The 18,832-nt window shown below is 53.8% G+C and overlaps 2 protein-coding genes across 5 annotated transcripts in view; one reads left to right on the top strand and one right to left on the bottom strand.

Annotated features, from left to right (window-relative positions):
• Positions 1 to 397: 397 nt before the first annotated feature.
• On the bottom strand, positions 398 to 3,604 carry LOC121073981 (formin-like protein 3). 2 transcript variants are annotated; one of them, XM_040565607.1, is made up of 3 exons: positions 2,992 to 3,604; positions 1,844 to 2,071; positions 398 to 600 (listed from the first exon to the last, which is right to left on the bottom strand). In XM_040565607.1, the coding sequence occupies exons 1-3, from the start codon at positions 3,602 to 3,604 to the stop codon at positions 476 to 478; spliced, it is 966 nt and encodes a 321-aa protein (XP_040421541.1). In that variant the 3' UTR covers positions 398 to 475. The 2 variants fall into 2 exon arrangements, with proteins under 2 accessions (XP_040421541.1, XP_040421540.1); XM_040565606.1 differs by lacking the exon at positions 398 to 600 and having other exon boundaries at positions 746 to 2,071.
• PRRX1 (paired related homeobox 1) overlaps positions 3,603 to 18,832 on the top strand; it is a 36,205-nt gene continuing 20,975 nt past the window's right edge. For 2 of the 3 annotated variants that reach the window (XM_040565608.1, XM_040565610.1), the window contains exon 1: positions 3,603 to 3,843. In XM_040565608.1, the coding sequence (XP_040421542.1) occupies positions 3,603 to 3,843 (241 nt within the window). Of the gene's footprint in view, positions 3,844 to 4,046; positions 4,264 to 18,832 lie in introns of those variants that run through there. The other variant, XM_040565609.1, reaches the window with a different exon arrangement.

The raw sequence follows: 18,832 nt of genomic DNA, 5'->3' as shown, positions 1-18,832 counted from the left end.
CAACATTATTTTTGAACTGCTAGGATGAAACTAATTTGGCAGGTTGGAAAAGAGCTGTAAGACATCACATGCTCACAACTTTCATGAAAATGAGGTAGGGGAGAGGCACCAGAGCTAGTTTCCCTCCCTGAGCAAAATGCTTCCCCTGAGCACAACGCTGTCGTTAGATAACTGAGAATCCAGTTGCCTGTTTTGTTGTTGTTGTTTTTTTCTTTAATTAGGGTAGAAGAGATGATACTTAGGTCACCTAAAGCAAGTGGCAAGCCTCTGCTGGGAAAGGCATGCGATGTGGTAGCTAGTGCAGAAGATGTGGCTGTAGGTGTGAGGAAGCCCATGACCGGGCAGATGCGAAGGTGAAGGGAACACTTCTGAGGGTTTACACCGTACTTGGGTAGCCCGTATTATTGAGGCTGGGAACCACAGGAACTGCCAAGTGCTGGCTGTCATGGGAAATTGCAGGAATTAGGATGGACGCTCAAGTTAGAGACTGCCACTGCTGGCGGAGCTTGCAAATCGCTGTTGGAAAGAAGGCAGAAGCAAGACTGCTGCTGGTCATGTGCAGAGGTGAAGATCCTTGGAGTTCCCCTTCTTGATCTGCAACTGGGGAAAGATGAGGAGGAAATCAGAGTTTGTGGTTTCTGCCTCATCTTCTCTGAGCATCAGAGGTGGTTACAGGGTAGGAGACAGGTTTTTGAGGCAGGGCCTTATCTGAAATGTGAGCAAGTGTGTGGAGATCTTTGGATTACAGCAGACCATGATGTGGCTCATAACTTTTCTATGGCTGTCCATCCTGCAGAAAACCCTGAAGCAGAGCAAGTGTGTGGGCTGGCCATTGGGCGCACACAGGAAGAAACTGAAGCACCTGAGTTGGGTACAAGTGCCCCAGCCTCTTCTGCTGGAGTTGGACAAGATGAAAACTAGAAGGCGATGCCCGTGAGCATTCAGGTAAGGTGACAATCTTTGCCTCTATATAAAGCTTTTCTAGAACTTTGAATCCAAGTTAAAGGAAACAGCTAATGAAGGGGTGGTACATGCTTGTCCTGCGAAGAGGACTGGTGGAACAAAGCAGTCAAACTACAGCTGGGGCTCCTCATGCTGTGTGACCTATTACCTGCGCATGACAAGGTGCCTTCTCCCATCCCAGCCATTCAAGCTTTGGCTGATCACCAGTACAATAGGACACCCTGCTACAAAGAGCATGTTCCGCTACCTTCTCCTGCTGGGATTTCTTCCCTGGCACTACCTCTGCCTTCCTCAAACTTCACAAGGGTAAACTATGCTCTACACGGAGCAGGGTATCACAGATGCTGCACTAATCCTGCCCTGAGCTGGTGCTATAACTACATTGCTATTCAGCCTGTGGGTGCTGTGTGTATGGGGGGCACTCATGGCTCATCTCAGGGTAATGCCACAGAGCCTAGTTCAGAGCTGGGCCCCTCTGCGAACTTGCAGGAGGGATTCTGCCTTCATAGTAGATGCACATGTTGATGTGATGACCCGCACCACCAAGGTGCTTTCACCATCATCTTTCCAGGGCACTGGCTCATATCAGGTTGAGTTCCTGGGGAAAGGGTTGTCTGAATGATGGGGGCCTGTGAGAAGGAAAGGAAAATGCTTCTTACCTGGCAAGTCTATGAGGATGTGAGTGAAGGGAGCACAGAGCTGCTCTTTTGTTTTCTGTGGCTTCTGTTGCGGCAGAGGTTGCCTGGGACTGAGCAGCCTTTCCCCAGTGGAGAGGGGATGTGTGTGGCTGGGACTCCCCTGCTCCTGCTCATAGAAGCCAGGCCAGCTGCGAGACTGATTTGAGGGAGAACTGGGAGAAAGAGGGTAAAAGCAGGCTCACCAAGAAAGAAGGCAGCCCAATCCACGGGGAAGGCAGAGGCTGAGAAAAGGATGTTTCGTGCGCAGGGCAGATCACCGTCCTTCAGAGCAAGGGGTTGTGTACACCCCCGTTGTGTCTCAGGCTGGAGACCCTCGCTGTCCTGGGCATGCTGGGCTCTGAGAGGCACATGGCTGTGGGAAGAGACGGCTCCTTCCCCACCCAACACGTGGGCATGTGCTGTAGGATGCCCTGCAGAAACGGTCCCTTATGCTGACACCCATCCAGAAAAAGGGACGCACCAGCACGCGGTGAGGCATGCACAGCTGTGTAGGAAGATGCACACGCAGCATTTTGGGTGTACGGACGCCCACGTCCTCCCGTGCACACGCATGGCTTCACCCCAGTGCTTGAGTTGCTCAGCCCCCGAGCTGTGGGCAGCAGAGCCCTGCCACGCTCATTTGGGTCTTGGAGACTGCAAAGGGTAAACTGGGACTGGAGGGGAGGGGGGCTGAAAGCAAACTAATGATGAAAATGTCTCCTCCATGCCTGTGCCTTAATTAAATGCATGGAGAGGCTCGGGGAAGCACATCTGTTTTCAATCTGGAGCCCTTTGATGGCATCAAATGTTCTTTCCCCAGATCAGGGGGGATGGAAATTCTGGGCTGGCTGTGGCAGCTCGGAGCCCAGGCTCCAGCCACGGGGACGCGGGGACCTTTCCCAGCCCGGTGGGAGCGTGGCCAGCGCCAGCGGCCCCGCTCAGCGCCCACGGGGCTGCTCTCAGGGCCCTTCTGCAGCAAGCGAGGGCCTGGGGGTGCTGCCTGTACCCCTGTGTGCCCTCGGCCACCAGGACCTGCTGGGCCCTGGGACCTCTCTGCTCGCTGGCTGGGGGAGCCAAGCGTGTCCTCTGCGCCTCCTTCTCCTGTCTTTCTCTCTTCTCTGCTGTTTTGCTTTTAGTTGTTTTTGTTTTTTTTTTTTTTGGGGGGGGGGGTTGTTTCATTTTTCTCCCCTTTCTCTCCTGCTATTTCGCTTTTGCTCTCCTTTTGCTATTCCGCTTTTGCGATTTCTTGCCTCTCGTCTGTTTCTTGGTTCTCCGTTGCGCTTTTTCTCCCCCTTTCATTATTTTTCCCCTTTCCCTCTCCCTTCTCCCTTTCTCTTCCCCTTCTCCCTACCGCTTTTCCATCCCCAGCTCTCCGTTTCGCGACTTCTCTCCCCCAGCGGCCGTGCCCACCGTGCTCCGGCCGCCGAGAGGGGGCCCCCCGGCGGAGGGCACCGCTCCCCTCTCCCCCCCCGGGGGGCTCCCCAACCCGACCCGCGGCTCAGCACCAGCACCGGGGGCCGGTGCCACGTCCCGGGAGGGGGGGCCCGGAGCGCGGCGGGGCCGCCCCCGGCGTTTGAAGTGCGGGGCGGAGGGGAGGGCAGGGGCGGAGGAAGGGGAAGGGAAGGGAGGGGAAGGGAAGGGAAGGGCCGGGAGCCGCCGGGAGGGGAAGGCGGAGGGACGGGGCGCACCCGCCCCAGCGGCCCCACAGCCCCCGTGCGCCTCCCGGCCGCCGGCAGCTCCCGGCGCCCCGAGCCGGCCGCTTCGCCTTTCCCCCGTCTCCGGCATGTTTTAAAGCCGGTCCCTGCGGCTCTCCATCCCGTCGGGTCCCCGTGTCCCCCCCCCCACCTGGGGCCGTGCGCTTCCCCCCTCCCCCCCTCCCCTCCTCGAAGGGCCGGCGGCCGGGGGGGAGCGGGGGCGGTGGGCGCCGGGGGGGGCGAGGGCAGAAAAGCCCCGCTCAGCACCATGGCGTCCAGCTATGCCCACGCCATGGAGAGGCAGGCCCTGCTGCCCGCCCGCCTCGACGGCCCCGCCGGCCTGGACAATTTACAAGGCAAGAAGAACTTCTCCGTGAGCCACCTGCTGGACCTGGAGGAGGCGGGCGACATGGTGGCCGCCCAGGCGGACGAGGGTGGCGGCGAGCCCGGCCGGAGCTTGTTGGAGTCCCCCGGGCTGACCAGCGGCAGCGACACCCCGCAGCAGGACAGTAAGTGCGGGGGGATCCCCCCCGGGGACACGGGCTGAGCCCCCGAGCACATCGCCTGCCGGGGGGCTGAGCACGGGGCTCGGCGGGATGGGGCCGGCAGGATCCATCCCTCCGTCCATCCCTCCATCCCTTCCTCCATCCATCCTTCCCTCCCTCCCTCCTTCCCTCCCTCCCTCTCCATCCATCCCGTCGGAGCTCGGAGCACCTCGCGGCTCCGGATGGGACCCGCCGAGCGATTTTCCGACGGCTTTGCCCCCGCAAACAGCCCGAGGGGACTTGCGGGGCCGCAAAACGGAGCCGCCGGCCGCTCCTGCCCCGTTTCTCCCGGCTCCCGTCGCGGCGGGGAAGGGGCGCAGCCTTGCGCGGGATTTTCCGAGCGCAGCGCTTGGACAGGGGCGAGCCGCGGAGGAGTGGGGCGAGGTAGGTGCGCGGATCTCCCCCCCCAATCCTTTATTACCTTCGTTTCGGTTGGGAAAAAAAAAAAAAAAAAAAAAAAGATATATCTATATATATGTATATATCCGCGGACGCGGGGACTGGGCGCGATTTTCGTTGCGATTTTCGTCCCTCCCGCGGCGGGCACGGGCACGGACGTGGATACGGACACGGGCTCGCTTCCGAGGGCTCCCCAGGAGCCCCCCCGGGGGCCACCAGGCCGCCAACGAGAGGCGAAAAACGAAAAATCGACGAAAACCTCGCTTTTCGTTTTTTTTGTTGTTGTTGTTTTTTTTTTTTTTTTCGCCTCTCGCCGGCGGCCGTGGTGTCAGCGGGGGAGAAGGGAACGGAGCCGGGCACCGACCCCCTCCCCAAGTCCCCCGACCCCCTCCCCAAGTCCCCCGACCCCCCGGCTGCAGGGGGGAGCCCTCCCCGCTGCGCCCCCCTCCCGGCACCGCCGAGGCTCCGGGGGCGAGGAGCCCGACCCGCAGCCGGCAGCAGCCTTCCTCCCGCTGTCCCCCGGGCCTCCGACGGCGCTTCCTCGCCTTTTCGGGTTCCCGGAGCCGTGCCGAGAGGGAAACCGGCCTTGGAAAAGGAGAGTCCTACAAGAAAGCAGCCGCTCCCCGCATCCCCACCCCGCGGGACCCCAAGGGCAAAGCCGAGGGGACTTGTCCCGCTCCCTTCCCGGAGAGCCTGGCCAGGACGGGCCAACGGCTGCGGGGAAAACGGCTTTAAAAATGCCCCTTCCCAGGAGCAAAATTAAATTTCTGGCCCTAAAGGTGCGTGCTTTGGTGGGGAAGGCAGGCAGTGATCGCCGCTCCCCCGTGATTTGGCTCCTGTGCCGCTGCAGCCAGAGAGTGCCCGCGATACTAACCAACGAGTTATGCAAACGTCTCTTTTTTTCTCCCTTTTTCCCCCCCAGTTTCGTTTATCATATTTTATTTGGACCTGCTTTGCTCCTGGTGCTGCCCGTTGCCAATCGCTGAGCTGGCTTGGTCAGCGTGGAGAAGAGGGGCTGTGTTTCCCTGACCCCCACCCTGCTCTTTGAGCATGAACCGGACCAAAATCACGGGCTGAGGGTGTGTTTCCCAGCCAGCATTGCCGGGCAGGGACCAAACTCCAGCTTAAAATAAATCAGCAGTTCCCTGAATGCAGTAAAAGTTTTAATGCCGTTGCAGTGAATTAGAAAGTTTTTAAAGTATTCTAAAGTAAGCAAAAAATAAATACCGGGGATAAATTCTCTCTGGTTTATTGGGCAGAGCTGTCATCTGGGCTCTCTGGCTCGTTCGCTGACGTGTTTAGCAGACCCCCTGCGTCTCCATGCCTCAGTTTCCCCACCTGTGGCATGTGTTTTGTCAAGTGCTTTGCAGCGCACGCAGGAAAAGGGCTGCGTGAGAGCTGGGCAGCGGTGCCGAGGTTTGAGCTTTTCTCGGTGAAAAATGAGAGCTGGTTCAGCGGAAAAGCTAACACAGGGCTCGGTTATTCTCCGTATTACGAAGGGAGAGGAGGTGAAAGCCATTTGGAGGAGTTGTGGAATGTCGCAGGAATACTGGAAATGATCTGCTGACCTGCGGGAAAGTCAGTCTGATGCTGGTTTCTGTCCCGAAGCGGGGTGCAAACCCGAAGTATTAGGTGCTCCTCATGTAACATGAAATTACAGGGAAAAAGCTTGACACAGAAATGATAAAAGGTTTTATTTGGAGTTTGGAGGGACTACATTACCATTAATTCATTTGGAAGGGGTTGAGGAGAAAGCTTTTTTTCTATTTAAAAAAAAAAAAAAGCATTTCTGGGAGTAGCTCTGATTGAAACATAGACAGGGAGAAATGTCAGTGTATTAAGGGACTGATTTTTGTTTTCAGTGGTGCTGCGAAACTGTCACTCACAGACTTCAGTTCGAATTGTAGCTGTGAAAACCATACCTTAAAAGCTGATAAAATTAATTGTGACCCTCCCAGCCTCTGCCCTTCAGCCAGGAGGACTCTGACTTGCTCCTCATTGCAAAGCCACCTGATAAGATACAGCCAACGCTTGCTTTGGTAGCAGGGTTTCCATTGACTCCAGCTAAAACTGTGATGAAAATGCAGTCCCAGATCAGCAGAGAGGACTCGCTGGGCTTCCCAGCAAGGGCAGCCAGCTTTCCTTGCTCCCCTGCCCTTTGGTGGTGGCAGAAACCTGTCGGTGGGTTCCCAAAGCTCGTGGCTCTGAGCGGGATTACTTCTCCAAACCCAGAGCTGGTGAGCTATTAGCTAGTTTTAAAGATGGCATTTTTTGCCATCTGCTTTTTTGTTTTGTTTTGTTTATTTGAGCCTGGCTGTTGACGGCGCATAAAACGACGTGGAGAAAGCCTGAGCAGCAAAAGAAAAATTGTTGCGCTCGCCTTTCTTTTGTGAGGAATGACTAAAGCCCGCTTTGATCCGGTACGTGCACAAGTCCTGCATATTGGAGTTATTACTGCCCTTCAATTTCTCTTCCGTATAAAAGAGGTGGAGGTCTCGGGGCTGCGAGTCTCCCGGGCTGGCAGCCCAGCTCGGGCTGTCGGGGCAGCTTCAAAATTACAGCTGGGGCCCAGGCAGCCTGCAGCTACCCACCGCTGCTTCTGGCTCAGCGGGCGTCGTGACCCCTCGGCACCAAAAAAGCTTCCCCGGGTAGCAGAAACCCCTGGCGGGGCAGCGGGGAGGAGGTGAGTTTCTTTGCTCTGCTCGGGATGGGGCAGGCAGAGCATCCGTGCTGGCTTCATCTCGCTCCTCGCGGGGTGAGACACGAGGAGGGGCTGCTTTCCCCAGTCGGCACGACGACGGGTCTCGTACCAGGGTTCTTCAGAGGCCAGATACAGAAATGGTTTTAAAAAAAGAAGGCAAACAGAGGGAGGACAGGGGCTGGGGTTGGCTCGTCACTGCTGTGGTGCATCACCGGCTCGGAGCCGTGGGTTTTGGGGGTGGGAGGGATGAAATGGGGCAGAGATCACCCCATCGCTGCCTCTGTCTGTCATTAGAGGCCGTCTGAGACAGGATCCTGAGCTGAAGGACCTTTGGGCTGCTCCCACATGGCTGGTATTTATGCTGTTAATTCCCTCTTTTTAATTACAGCAAGTGCAGTGGCTGCGGGAGGGGAAGGGTTTGTGTAAAGGTTGAATTGTTTCTCCTTTTCTGCTGATCCCAAGGTTGTGGGCAGTGCCGTGGTGCCTCCGCACCCCACACAAAAAAAGATATTTGAATTGTTAAAAAGAGGTGGAAAAGTTCTGCCACCGCTTTGGGAAGGGGAGAGCAGCTCGGAGGGCTGCCGAGGCGCCTGGGAACGAGAGAGGAAGCGCCAAGGACTGCAGGGTTTTCTTTGCAAACCTTTGCTTTATCTTCAAGTCCTAAGTGGCTCTTTTGTTAGGAAGACACAGCCCTTATTCCCAGAAGATGCTGAGCCTGGCAACCCGGGATGGACAAAGAATAGAAAAGAAGGAAGAAAGCGCTTTTGGAGCAGAGATTGATTAAATCTAGCAGCTCATATTTTCTTCCTCGCTTGTCCTGCGGAGCTGGTGGGCAAAGGGAGAGTCTGCGGGGAGAAAGGGGCTGCTGCTGCCCACAGGTTACAGGCGAGTGGGGCAAAGCGGCCGCTGCCTTTAACCCCCCCGGCAGCGGTGAGCATCCCTGCAGGCTGCTGCCAGAAAGGACTTTCCGCACCCAAGTCCTCCTCTTCCAGCAGCTGACGTGGAAAAATTGGGGATCGGGTCTATGTTATTTTTAAGGCACTTGTCGTTTGGGCTGTCTGCATGAAAAATTCAGCGGTGTTCCTGCGGGAGAAATCTTTACGCGTGCCAGCAGTGCCGCGTGTGTCCTAGAGGCTCCTTGCAGGAAGGGTGAACCACGTTCTTTGGGATAAAGCTTTGATAGCAGGCCAGGTAATGAACACAAAAAAACAGTTAAAAGCTTCATTCACTTCTTTCCACGCATGTTGCATCTTTTTAATTTCACTCTCAGGCTAGCTGGTGCGTGATTTTTCGGTCACGTATCTCGTGCTGATATTTTTCTTGCATCTCTGAATCCTACAATTAGAAGTGGAAAAAATATTTGGTTTTGAAATGATTTCTAGATCTTCTGGATGCGACAAAAGATGGAAATGTGACTGTCACAAACTTGAAACCTTTTGATTAAAATAATAATAATAATCTTACTATTATTAACAAAGGAAAAAAAGAGCCATGTGAAGCTGAAGGAGGGCGCTGACTCAGTTTGCGAGTGCTGGCCGTGCTGCCCTCCTTTTGACGGCCGAAACTAGACTTTTATTTGTTTGTGAATTTCACTTTTTTTGATCATAATCAGTTTTGCTTCCTGGTTCTCATGGTCTCATAATTTGCTGATGGTATTTGTGTTTTCAATCCATCTGCACAAAGCTTCCAACTTTTTAATTTGAAAAAGATTTTGCTGGAGGTTTTTACTCCCCCCCTCCCCCCGCCCCCCCTTAATGTAATGAAAACATTTCCATGAAAATTAGATTTTGAAATCTCTCATAAAACTTAAAGGTTTGGTCTAAACTGCTAGAACGCTCTTAATGAACATCAGCTTTCTGTCATCTGCACCGAGTTTCCACTACTAGCCAGTCTATTTTCCATCTTTTTGATGATGTAGAAAGCAGTGATCGCATGGGAAAATATTATCTCAGGGTTAATTTGTGCAATCCTTACTCACACGAGTCATTGCATGCGATTCAATGGGCTGCTTATGTGGATGCCAATTGATGAGTATTAGTGTTTAAAGGCTTGACCAGCAGCCTTGAGTCATGCAAAAAGCTTTTTTTGAGGCCGGTGGAATATTTCTGCGCAGGCATGAGGTGGTTTTGCTGTCTGCGTTCGGGGACACGGGCCTTTTGCCTTTCAGCAGAGGTGCAACACGCATCCAAATACGTGATGTTAGGGAGCCAGGAAAGAGGGAGCAAGAGCACGGACAAAGTATAAGCAGGAGTGGCTGGGAGGAGCTGGCAAACTTTAAAGCTGAATGCTCTGACAAGGCAGACGCAGAATTACAGGGCCATAATTCCTTCAAGGCTATATTCTTGTTTTTTCTCCTTTTTTTCCCTGGCAACTCTGAGTTTGCTGCCGTGGTTTTTGACATCACCAGCATGGCTTGATGGGATTATAGGTGTTTATTCCTGGTTGCAAGTTGTTTATGATATATTTAATCGGTTTTGAAACCCATACGAAGGAGCCCTGAGGGAGCTGTGCTCCTGCTGGGCCTCTCTTGCATAATGAAGTACATCACGAGGATTTACCAAGTGTCACAATATTCCAGACTTGGGCCTCTGTTTCTGGGGAGGATGAATCACTGTGTTTCTGGTTCTCCACCCTACTTGCCTTTCCGAAAGTAGGCTTGGGCTTTGGGGCGGATTATGGAGCTGTGAAGCGAGAACACCACGGCCTGGCCGGAGGAGCTGTCGTCCAAGGCCCCGATCGTGCTTTCCCTCTGAACTGTCCTTGAAGCTTTACACTCAGGACACCAGGGTTTCATGTTCTTAAGCTGGTTCCTCCAAGAAAAGCCTGTTGGATGGTTTCTGTCCGTGGGACGTAACTTCTGAACCCGCCGGCTGCTCTGGGGAGGGAGCAGATGTCTCAAGGGGCTGTGAAATCCCAGCAGTCCCATGGGATGTGGTGAAGGCTGCTGGCGGTCCCTCCCTGTGAGGGGATGAAGCAGTGTAAATTCAACCTCTTACATGGAGAGTCTCTGTGGAGAAAAGTCCTTTTGAACGCCTCTGTGTTAGAGATGACATCAGTTGAAGCTCACCTGTGTAGACGCCGTTGCCACCAGCCCCGTGGCACAGGTCTGCAGGGGTTTGTGCTTTGTCACTCGTGTTGTAACAGCTGAGGGCCCTCCAGCACCGAGGTTTGCTGGCTCTGCTCGCGTTTTTCACTTCATACATTGATTTGTGAACGCATGATGTGCACCTAACCTGCCACTTCCTTCCTTTCCCTCTCTCTCTGCTGGGCCTGGCTGCCTTCTGCCCTGTAGCCGCGGAAGATGCCATGAGGTCTGGGTGGGAGCTGAGCAGAGACGCATTGCGTGTCTGCTGGGACCATGGCAGCCTCATTATGAGAGAAATTTCTCTCAGATGAGGACATCCGGAGAATGCTGCTTGGGCACGGAGCAGAGCAGCAGTGCTGAGGCTGAGGGCCGCCTCCTGCCATGGAAAGTCTGGCATCTGTGAGGACGGGTCTGGGAAGAGAGGCTTGATGATCAAGCCAGCGAGCATCTATTTCAGTTTGCATTAGCTTTCTGGGCTCCTCTCTCACCTCCAGAGGCTAAGAAAAGGTTACACCAGTGTTTAAAGCCCTGTCCCAGACAGTCTGGATTTGTCATGCCTGTACCAAGTGAGCGTTTGCCTTGGAGTGGCAGCCCAGGACCTCCTGGTGCCTTGTGTTCCTGGAAGGGAAGGAGAGAAGAGAGGTGAGGGGAGCCAGCTGAGCTGTTAACAAGTCACTACATCCTATCGCAGCGTCCAGTTCATATTCCACCCAAATTTTTCCCCCCGTTTCTGGCTAGAGAAATTTTCCTACAGGAGAAACTCCATCCAGTCAGCAAGACTGCTGGGCAGGGCGAGTGTCCAAAGAGCCGCTCGGGATCTGGCCAGGACCCTCTCCACGTCCTGATGAGCTGCTCAGGCAGCAAATTTGCTCTTGCACCGAGAGCTGGAATTCATCAGGAGCCTGGGGACATCGCTTCCTGCTCTGAGCCCACCAGCAGTTGAATTTCTCCTGTGGCCTCCTTGACCGCAGTAAAACCAAATTTATCCATGGCCCCATGCATCTGGGGGAAAGAAAAAATTGCCAGCAGCGGCTGCTGAGCGGGCAGGCTTGGAAAGAAAATGGCATGTGGATGTGAAGGGGACCAGCAGTCCCAGGGGCTCTGGGAAAAAAGCGGGGTGCCTGGGGGTGATGGAGCAGGGTGGGTGGCTGCAGGAGGCTGTGTCCAAGTAGCCCCCAACCCTGTCTTGTAGCCAATGTAGATGCTGGACCAGTCGAGGTCGGGTAGGTCTTTTAACCCACGGGGACCTGTACTAGTCTGTGCTTTGCTCTCGTTTTGGCTGTGTTTGAGCAGTGGGTGAGCTGGGCAGAGCTGCAGCCGGCGAAGCTGTGAAGACCTGCTCAGCACTTCTGGAAATCATCTGATTTTGGAAGCGTCACTAATGTGGCCCACGTTTGGGGGGAAAAAATCATGGTCACAGCTTTTGAAGAGCTGTCGCTTCTCAGCATCAGCTTAGTAGAGTCAGGGCTCCGCGGGGACTTATATGGGGAAAGGTGCCAGAGCCATAACGGTGAGAGCAGAGCATTAATGCTCAGGGGCTGGCGCTGCAGAAGGGGCTGCCCTCGCTCGGTTGTGCCACAGGTGGTTCCTGCCACCGTGAAGCCTGGGCTGGTTTCCTTTAGGGTTTTACAGCCCTCTTCCCCCGTGGCTGGAGACACTCCCGTAATGCTGCATACCTGTGGTCATCCTGCGTGGCCCCGAGGTGGTCTCCTCTTCACCTGGATGAAGGGGACAGTGCGGAGGTTTGGGAATCCATCATCACGTCCCTGCTTGGGATGGATGGCTCTGACACTGATAATGCTGGAGAAAGCTGGTGAAAACTGCGCCTCGTTCCCAAAATGTGTTTGTTCTGTGTTGGCACTGGGAAGTCCCCCTCCACGCACAGGTTGTCTGGTCTGAAGTGCTTGAGGATGTCTGAGCAAATGTATCAGATTTTGCAATGAGAGGGGAAAAAAAAGTTTTCAAGACAGGGATGGAGTTGAGCTCTGCATCCTACTTCCTTCACCCCGAATGATGATGGGGGTCTGCGCCTCTTTGTGGACCAGGAATGGAGACCCAAGGTGGTGGTGGTGGAAACATGGGTCTGGATATTATGCGCACACAAAGCCAGCTTGCTCGGGAGGGCATTTGTCTGCTCCGTGTTCTCCCCAGGCTGCAGGGGGCCACTCTGCTTGGGGGTACTGCAGGCAGGGTTTGTAGGGTACAGCATTTTGTCCTGGGCTTCCACCCAAAATCTAAATTAAAACTGTATTTTGTGTGTGTGTCCTGCCCTGAATGTCAGTAGAGATGGCCTTGTAGGATTACCCAGCTTGTCTTTTACAGCTCCAAAATGCCTTAGTACCTTGGCTGTGGTCTTTTTCTTCTATGTTTAATGGAGTAACCTGACCAAGTCCACCTTGCCGTGCCTCAGTTTCCCTACCCACATAACTGGGTAATGATCCCAACCCCTTAATAAGGGGCTTTGAAATCTGCTGGATAGGTGGTATATAAGAGGTCGGCTTTAATTCGGGAATATTCTTCCCTCTGCATCGCCACCAGCTAATTGCTATTTCATCTGCCTCCATCTCTGGAACCGACCACCTTCCTCGTTACTTAACTGATTAGCATTAAGGAGATCCCCTTTCATGAACCAGCTGTGTGCTTCACACAACAGTTGTTGGTGGCAGCTCTTCCCATGCGGGCTCCAATCTCCCCAACATCTTGAGATGCTTGGGCTCTCCACGTGCCCAAAGGATGCTGGTGTTGGGGAATCCAGTGTCCGACACAGAAATTCCCAGCGGCTGGTCGGGACGACTGTGCTCTTTTTCTTGGCTGTTGCCCGGTCTTTAACGTTTGGCCAAAAAGATCTTTGCTGACAGTTTGTTTCATTTGGACAACTGCTGATGTGTCTCATGGAAACTACGGGAATTGCTCAGGAATAAGTGTTTGCTACGCATCGCTTGTTTGTGATTTGTTTTTCATTTTCTCCTTAAAAAAAATAATCTAAAAAACCAGTTAATCAGTGAAAAGAAACAATCACCTGTGATTTAGGAGAGGGATCTCTCATTGTAAATAATAAATTAGTGTCGGGAGACCAGGCAGACAGAATGGTTGATGAATATCCTGCAGGCTGAAAGTTGTTTATCAAGCCTGTTTGAAGACTTATGACTAACAAGCTCATTTACAGAGTTTGGAGCCTGTTCATGAGCCGTTCTCCAGCTGGGAGGATGTGGGAATCATCAGAAATTGTATTCACAAGTTACTCGATCATTTAAAAAAATGATCAAACAAACAAAGCCTGGGTTTTGGAAGGGAACTGTGAATTCCTCCTCCACCCCCCCACTGGGTTTTCTGAGGCATTCCCCTTAGGAAAACGAGGGGCCTGGAGAAGAATGAAGAGCCCCATGTTGCTCACTCGCGGCCTGTTTCGGTGCTAACCCTTCCTCCATCTGGCACCAAGCGCTCCGGCCGCAGGGAGCCGGTCCTACACGGGATGTGCTCCATGAGGTCTGGCCACGGGTGCTCAGCAAGGTGGATCAGGCTCATCCAGTGGCTCCCAGCTGGAGATTTGGGCTCACCGGCGGGATACAGTCACTCTTAGGGAGCAGATGTCTCCACCAAGCCATGCCTGAGCCTTTCCGCGTGGTGCCCTATAAGAAAGGTGGTGCAGGAGCTGCCGACCTGCTGCCTGTAGGAACGGGGGTGAATCTGGCATAAGGAGCGTACGCCGGAGTGCCGTGGCTCCATGCCCTTTGCAAATCTGCTCGCCTGGCCTTGGACCAATTCTCTGCTCAGTGCAGAAAGCCGCATCTTTATGAGGAGAGGCAGATGTTTTTCACCCCCGGTGTCTCCTGTAGTTCTGCTTCATTTGTGCAGTGTCCTCTTGGACACGGCTGCGGGGAGGGCTCCAGGTGGGCTCCAGTTGTGCACGCTGCGTGTCGAGGAGGATGCGAACTGAGCAAAAAAAGTCCAGAAAGGAGAGCAATAAAGAGCTGCAGAATCCCTGGTCTGGGAGGAAAGAGGTGCTTAGTCTCAAGAAGAGGTGTTGGAGAACAGCCTTCAAATAGATGCAGGGTTGCCGTAGGAAGGGGATGGTGTAGAGTGAGCTCCAGGCACGTGTACTTGGGTTGCAGCAAGGGAGATTTAAGTGTGGTGGTAGGGAAATCCTCCCAGGTCTTTTGTGGGTAAGGAAACACTGGAAGAGGTGGTAAGAGGATGGGATGGAGACCCCAAGAAAAGATCTGGTGGAGACAGATGTCTGAAGGAGGGAATATCGTAGTGCTGATCCTGCTTTGTGCAAGGTAGCGTGAGGGGTCTCTTGGGCATCCTTCCCCCAAGTCACAGCAGTGGTTTGACTTTAGTGGGCAGCCGCCTGTGTGTTTAACTCCCTGTTCTGTCTGTCCCGGCCAGCAAAACGCTGCTGCTGATGATTTTTCTCTGCTTCCCAGGAAGGATGCTGTGCTGTGCCCACTGGGGTGCCCGTGGGACAAGGGGGACCCACCAGGCTGAGGAAGAGCATGCAGATGGGGAAGGGGCACATAAACTGGGAGTGACCTGCTGCTGGGAAGCCAGGCAACAGGCTTCTTAAATGTGCCTTTCAGCTTGGGTATTGTGGGCTGGAAGGAGCTGATGTGATTGAAAAGACAATCTGGTATGCGATTAGCAAGAAAACTGCACGGCAAGGCTGCCCTCCATCACTCCGAGCTGGTTCGTGTAGGCCCCGTGTCTGCCTCAGCGTGGCCCAGGAGCTGATCAAGCAATTGCTGAGCTCTTGTTTGGCAGTGGCAGGAGGAGGTGACAGGCAAGCAAGCCAAGGGGACACTTTGCTTTCAGGCTGGAGTGCTCTCTGCAGGGCTGGGTACCGAACTGGGCTTTTCTCGAGGGCGGTGGTGCTGGTTTTCCCTGCTCTCCTCCTGGTTTTGCTTGTGTGACGTATCGCTGTCCCTCTCAGGCTGGGCAGCGCTGAGAGTCCTTCCAGACACCGTGATGATGGATTTGAATCTCCGTTTCCGTGACTCTCTAGGAAGAGTTCTTTGTTTTCCTCTCTAATCCATCAAAGGAAGGTAGAACAAGAGCCAGTGGCTGAGATCAAAAGCCAGAGGAGCATTGAAAGGAGGTTGAAAATATGCATTTTTTAACTGTCAGATGCAATGTAATCACTAGAAATGACTAGGAAGGAGAGTGTTGGCTTCTCCATCCCTGAATGCCTGGAAGCCCCTTCGGGGTAACTGGGTGACACGCTACGGCCATGCGTGCAGACACCAAAAAACCCAGCAGCTCGGCTCTGGCTGCGGGACGCGTGGATGTGCTGCAGCATTCCTGCACAACTCGATGTCAGGGATATTCCTGCCAGGAAATGGGATCACAGGACCAGATGGAGAATGCAGATCCAGTCGGTGCAAATCTGTTTACAGGTTTGAACCAAAACACAGCGAGAAACAAAAGGAAAGCAATGGCCTCATCCCTGATTGTAACTCACTTATGTGAACCAGCTGCCAGGCTCATTTATAGGACAATCCCCTTCCCAAAATCTTTCCAAAATCCCACTGTTAAGAATAGCGGAGACAGGAGAACCTATGCAGAGCTGAAAAGGCTGAACATCAGACACAGAAATAGCTCAGTTTGATCCCCTATTTCGGGATCTCTTCTAAGTTTACCGAGGCTCTGAACAAAACAGGCCGTTGCGGGAGATTTCTGATGTTTCTGGCCAGGTCGAAGAGTGTGTGAACAGCGTCTCGTAAATGCAACTTTGGGTAAAATGAGGAAAACAGGGAGAGCTGCAAATCTAATTAACAGTGGGATGGGGGATGACCACATTCAGCAGCACCTGGGGACGGAGAGGCTGTGAATTGGTAGGCTGGGCTCCCTGGGAAGGTCAGAGATGGCTGCGCAGGGCCGGCACCAAGGGCAAGGAGCTAAAGGCATTGCACAGCGGCAGTGACGGCTGTCGGAGCCATCTCTTGCTGCTTCTCTTCTCCATTTTGTGTTCGTTTGTTGCCGGCCAGGGAGGAGCCTGCAGAAACCAGGGATCGCCGAAGAGCTGTGGAGAGGCAGCTCTGTGGGCAGCGATCACAGCACGAAGCCCTCGTGGCTGATCCGCTGCTCCACCAGCCAGCCCATGGGGACGGGAGCTGTCCTCCACCCAGCCAGGCTGGTCGCTTCCCAGCAGGGATGCTCGCTGCTCACGGCTGCGTGCTTGAGGACGCGCTGTTGGCCAAGGAGGGTTCAGGCACCGAGGTTTCCAAATGCGTTTTGTTCCTGGAAGGGCCATTAAGTTTAAAAAAAAAAAAAAAGTGCCAAGAAATGGTTTGGAAAATAGTTTGGCAGAATTGTACTTTGCTTGGGTATGATCGATAACGGAGAGAGGGAAGAGATCAAAATAATCCAGCTTTTTTTAAAGTGGTGCTGGACTGAGCCATGCTCAAAGCTGAGTGCTGGGTGTGAAAAGTCAGAGGGTCTCTGAATTGGTCCCAGATTGACTCCAGGCAAGATTCAAGCTTCTGAAAAAATTCATGTGCTTCTGTGAGCAAGTTAAACCTCCATGGCAGGGCCGTGGTCGTGGCTCCGGGGTTTTCAACGTGCCTGACCACCATCATCCCAGCCCCGCTTCCCAAAGCGTGGCCATCCATTGCCATCACCGGGGTGACAGATCCAGTGAGTGGGGTAATCCTGAACCAGCCTTGACGTGGCTGGGTTTTGCTGCAGGCTGATCCCTGACTGTTAATCCTGCTTTAGGCTTTTTCTCCATAAAGAGAGAATTTCAGAGAGCCCTGCGTTTGAGAGCGAGGCACGTATCTCCTCGGGAAAGGTGCCTAGTCCAACTGGGCTGGTCCTGGTGCTTGGTTTGAGAGTCGAGCGGGTGCTCAGCCCGTGGGGAATCAAGGATGTTGCCACTGGAAGCTGCTTGGGAAGAAGTACCGGGCTTCGCTTTAGCAGTCCCGGCAGTGAAGGCTGCTGAAGAGAAGGGCACCTTCGTACCTCAACACATAGCCAGGCACGTCTCGGGTAAATCGCTTCTACATCAAAAAATTTAGGTTCTGTTCAAATGCAGCAAGTAGCAGGTATCTGTCTGTTCTAGCTGGAGGGGGGAACTGCCCCAAATTACAAAAACTATGGAGAAAGCAGATGCTTTGGGTCAATACTTTGCTTCTATTTTTCACGTAAAAGCAATATGCTAGGGGAAAAAAAAATGATTTTTTGAAACCTGAAAATGGGAAGAAAGCTCTTTATTTGACTTTTCTTTATTTCTAAATTTGTTTGCTAAAACTTTAAGCAGTTCCGTTGCAGGGCAGCTCCAAACAGGCTTCTCGAGCCCAGAGCTGAGGACCACTGCTTGCTCCCAGCACCCCGCGGCCCCTGCAGCGTGCTGTGCAGGGGGCTGCAGGAGAATTTGGGAAAATGCAGAGGGCAGAACCAGAGGGACTTTTCCGTTATTCTGGTGCCATCTACTGGTTCGAGCCTACAGGAATGTCTAATGGCAGCAGGAAAAGAGGAGAACACCGGTGGACGATGTGGTGTGGCCATGGCCCTGGCTGGCACACGGATGTGCTCAGTGCCGCGCTCCCACCGCCTCGCCTCTGCTTTCTTCTGGTGTCACAGCTAAAAATTGGGTGCAACAGTACTAAAATCCACAGGCTTGGACTGCCTGGTCTCAGCTCCGAACTCTGCCAGCCCTGGCCTGGTGTTGCAGGGATGTCCACAGGAAATTGGGGCTGGAGTTTCATTTACTTCATCAGAGTAGCAGTGCTCTCTGGTCTGGATTCTCGGCTGTCTTGTAAGGGGTTGGGCTCACCAGGCTGCTCCGTCTCTTGCTGTGGGCGTTAATCAGCCCTCGTTATTTTTACTGAGCCACCAGATTCTCAAGAAAATTTGAGGGTTGCGCTATCATTGCAGTTCCTGTTCCTCTGCCAAGTTGTGGTTGAAGTTAGCCAATGACTCAAAAACTGTTGGGACAATCAAAGAGTGCGTTGCATCTCAGGAACCCAGGTGAAAGCAGCCAGGGAAGCTGGGCTACCCCTTCGAATGACATCTTGGAGGGGTTTGATGCCAGAGCAGCTCATGTGAGGACACCGTCCCCTCGCAGCGTGCCCAGCTCTGGAGGGAGGCTGGCGCGAGCTCTTCCCGGCGCCTTCCCCTCCGTTTCTGCCTCTCCCCTACCACATGTCGCACGCTGGCTTTGCTTTCCTGGTGGCTGGGGCCAGTCCCGTGCAACGCGTCCCCAGGGAGAGGACGTCCTCTCTGTTGTGGCTGCTTCAAAGGGCCGAGGCCCATCTTCGGCTTGGGTCGCTCCAGCGTGGCAAGCTGCGCTCCGGGCAAGGCGCAGCCTGCCTTGAACTCAGCCGGGACAAGGAGCAAGCCAGAGGGAGAGCAGGGAGAAGGGAAGAGGTTTTTGGTGTTAAATTTTTTTTTTTTTTTGACAATCTGTCCTTTTTTTATTTTTTAGTTTGAAGTCAGTATCTCCCTGGGGGGTGCTCTGGGCTGGGTCCCAAACCCCTCTCAATCCTTCGCATCCCTTTGCAGAAGGGGACACCAGGTCTTTCTGCAGCGTGGCAGATGATGCAACGGGGAGCCAGGAGGGCTCAGGTACCGGGGGCTGGGTGGGAGAGCCTCCTCTCGAGCTGCCAGGGTGATTGCAGGGATTCAGTGTTGTTTTGGGGCAGCCTGGCCCATTCCAGGTGGAGCTCTGGGGCAGAGGTGCAGTTGGGGTGGGTTTGGGAAGAAATCCATGTGTCTTGTTGCAGCCCCAGCAAGCGTGAGGACCTGAAGTCATCTGTGTGTAAATGAGGAGC

The sequence above is a fragment of the Cygnus olor genome, chromosome 8 (genome assembly GCF_009769625.2).
Source record: "Cygnus olor isolate bCygOlo1 chromosome 8, bCygOlo1.pri.v2, whole genome shotgun sequence".
Lineage (NCBI taxonomy): Eukaryota > Metazoa > Chordata > Aves > Anseriformes > Anatidae > Cygnus > Cygnus olor.
This window is presented reverse-complemented; position numbering and strand designations above follow the sequence as displayed.

What these genes read in the sequence shown, in the direction of transcription:
- LOC121073981 (XM_040565606.1), bottom strand. Translation starts at nt 3,604, where the DNA reads ATGGTGCTGAGCGGGGCTTTTCTGCCCTCGCCCCCCCCGGCGCCCACC. An exon ending in GAGCTGGGGATGGAAAAGCG is followed by an intron (nt 2,072 to 2,991) that starts GTAGGGAGAAGG and finishes CCGTTTCTGCAG; the next exon opens with GGCATCCTACAGCACATGCC.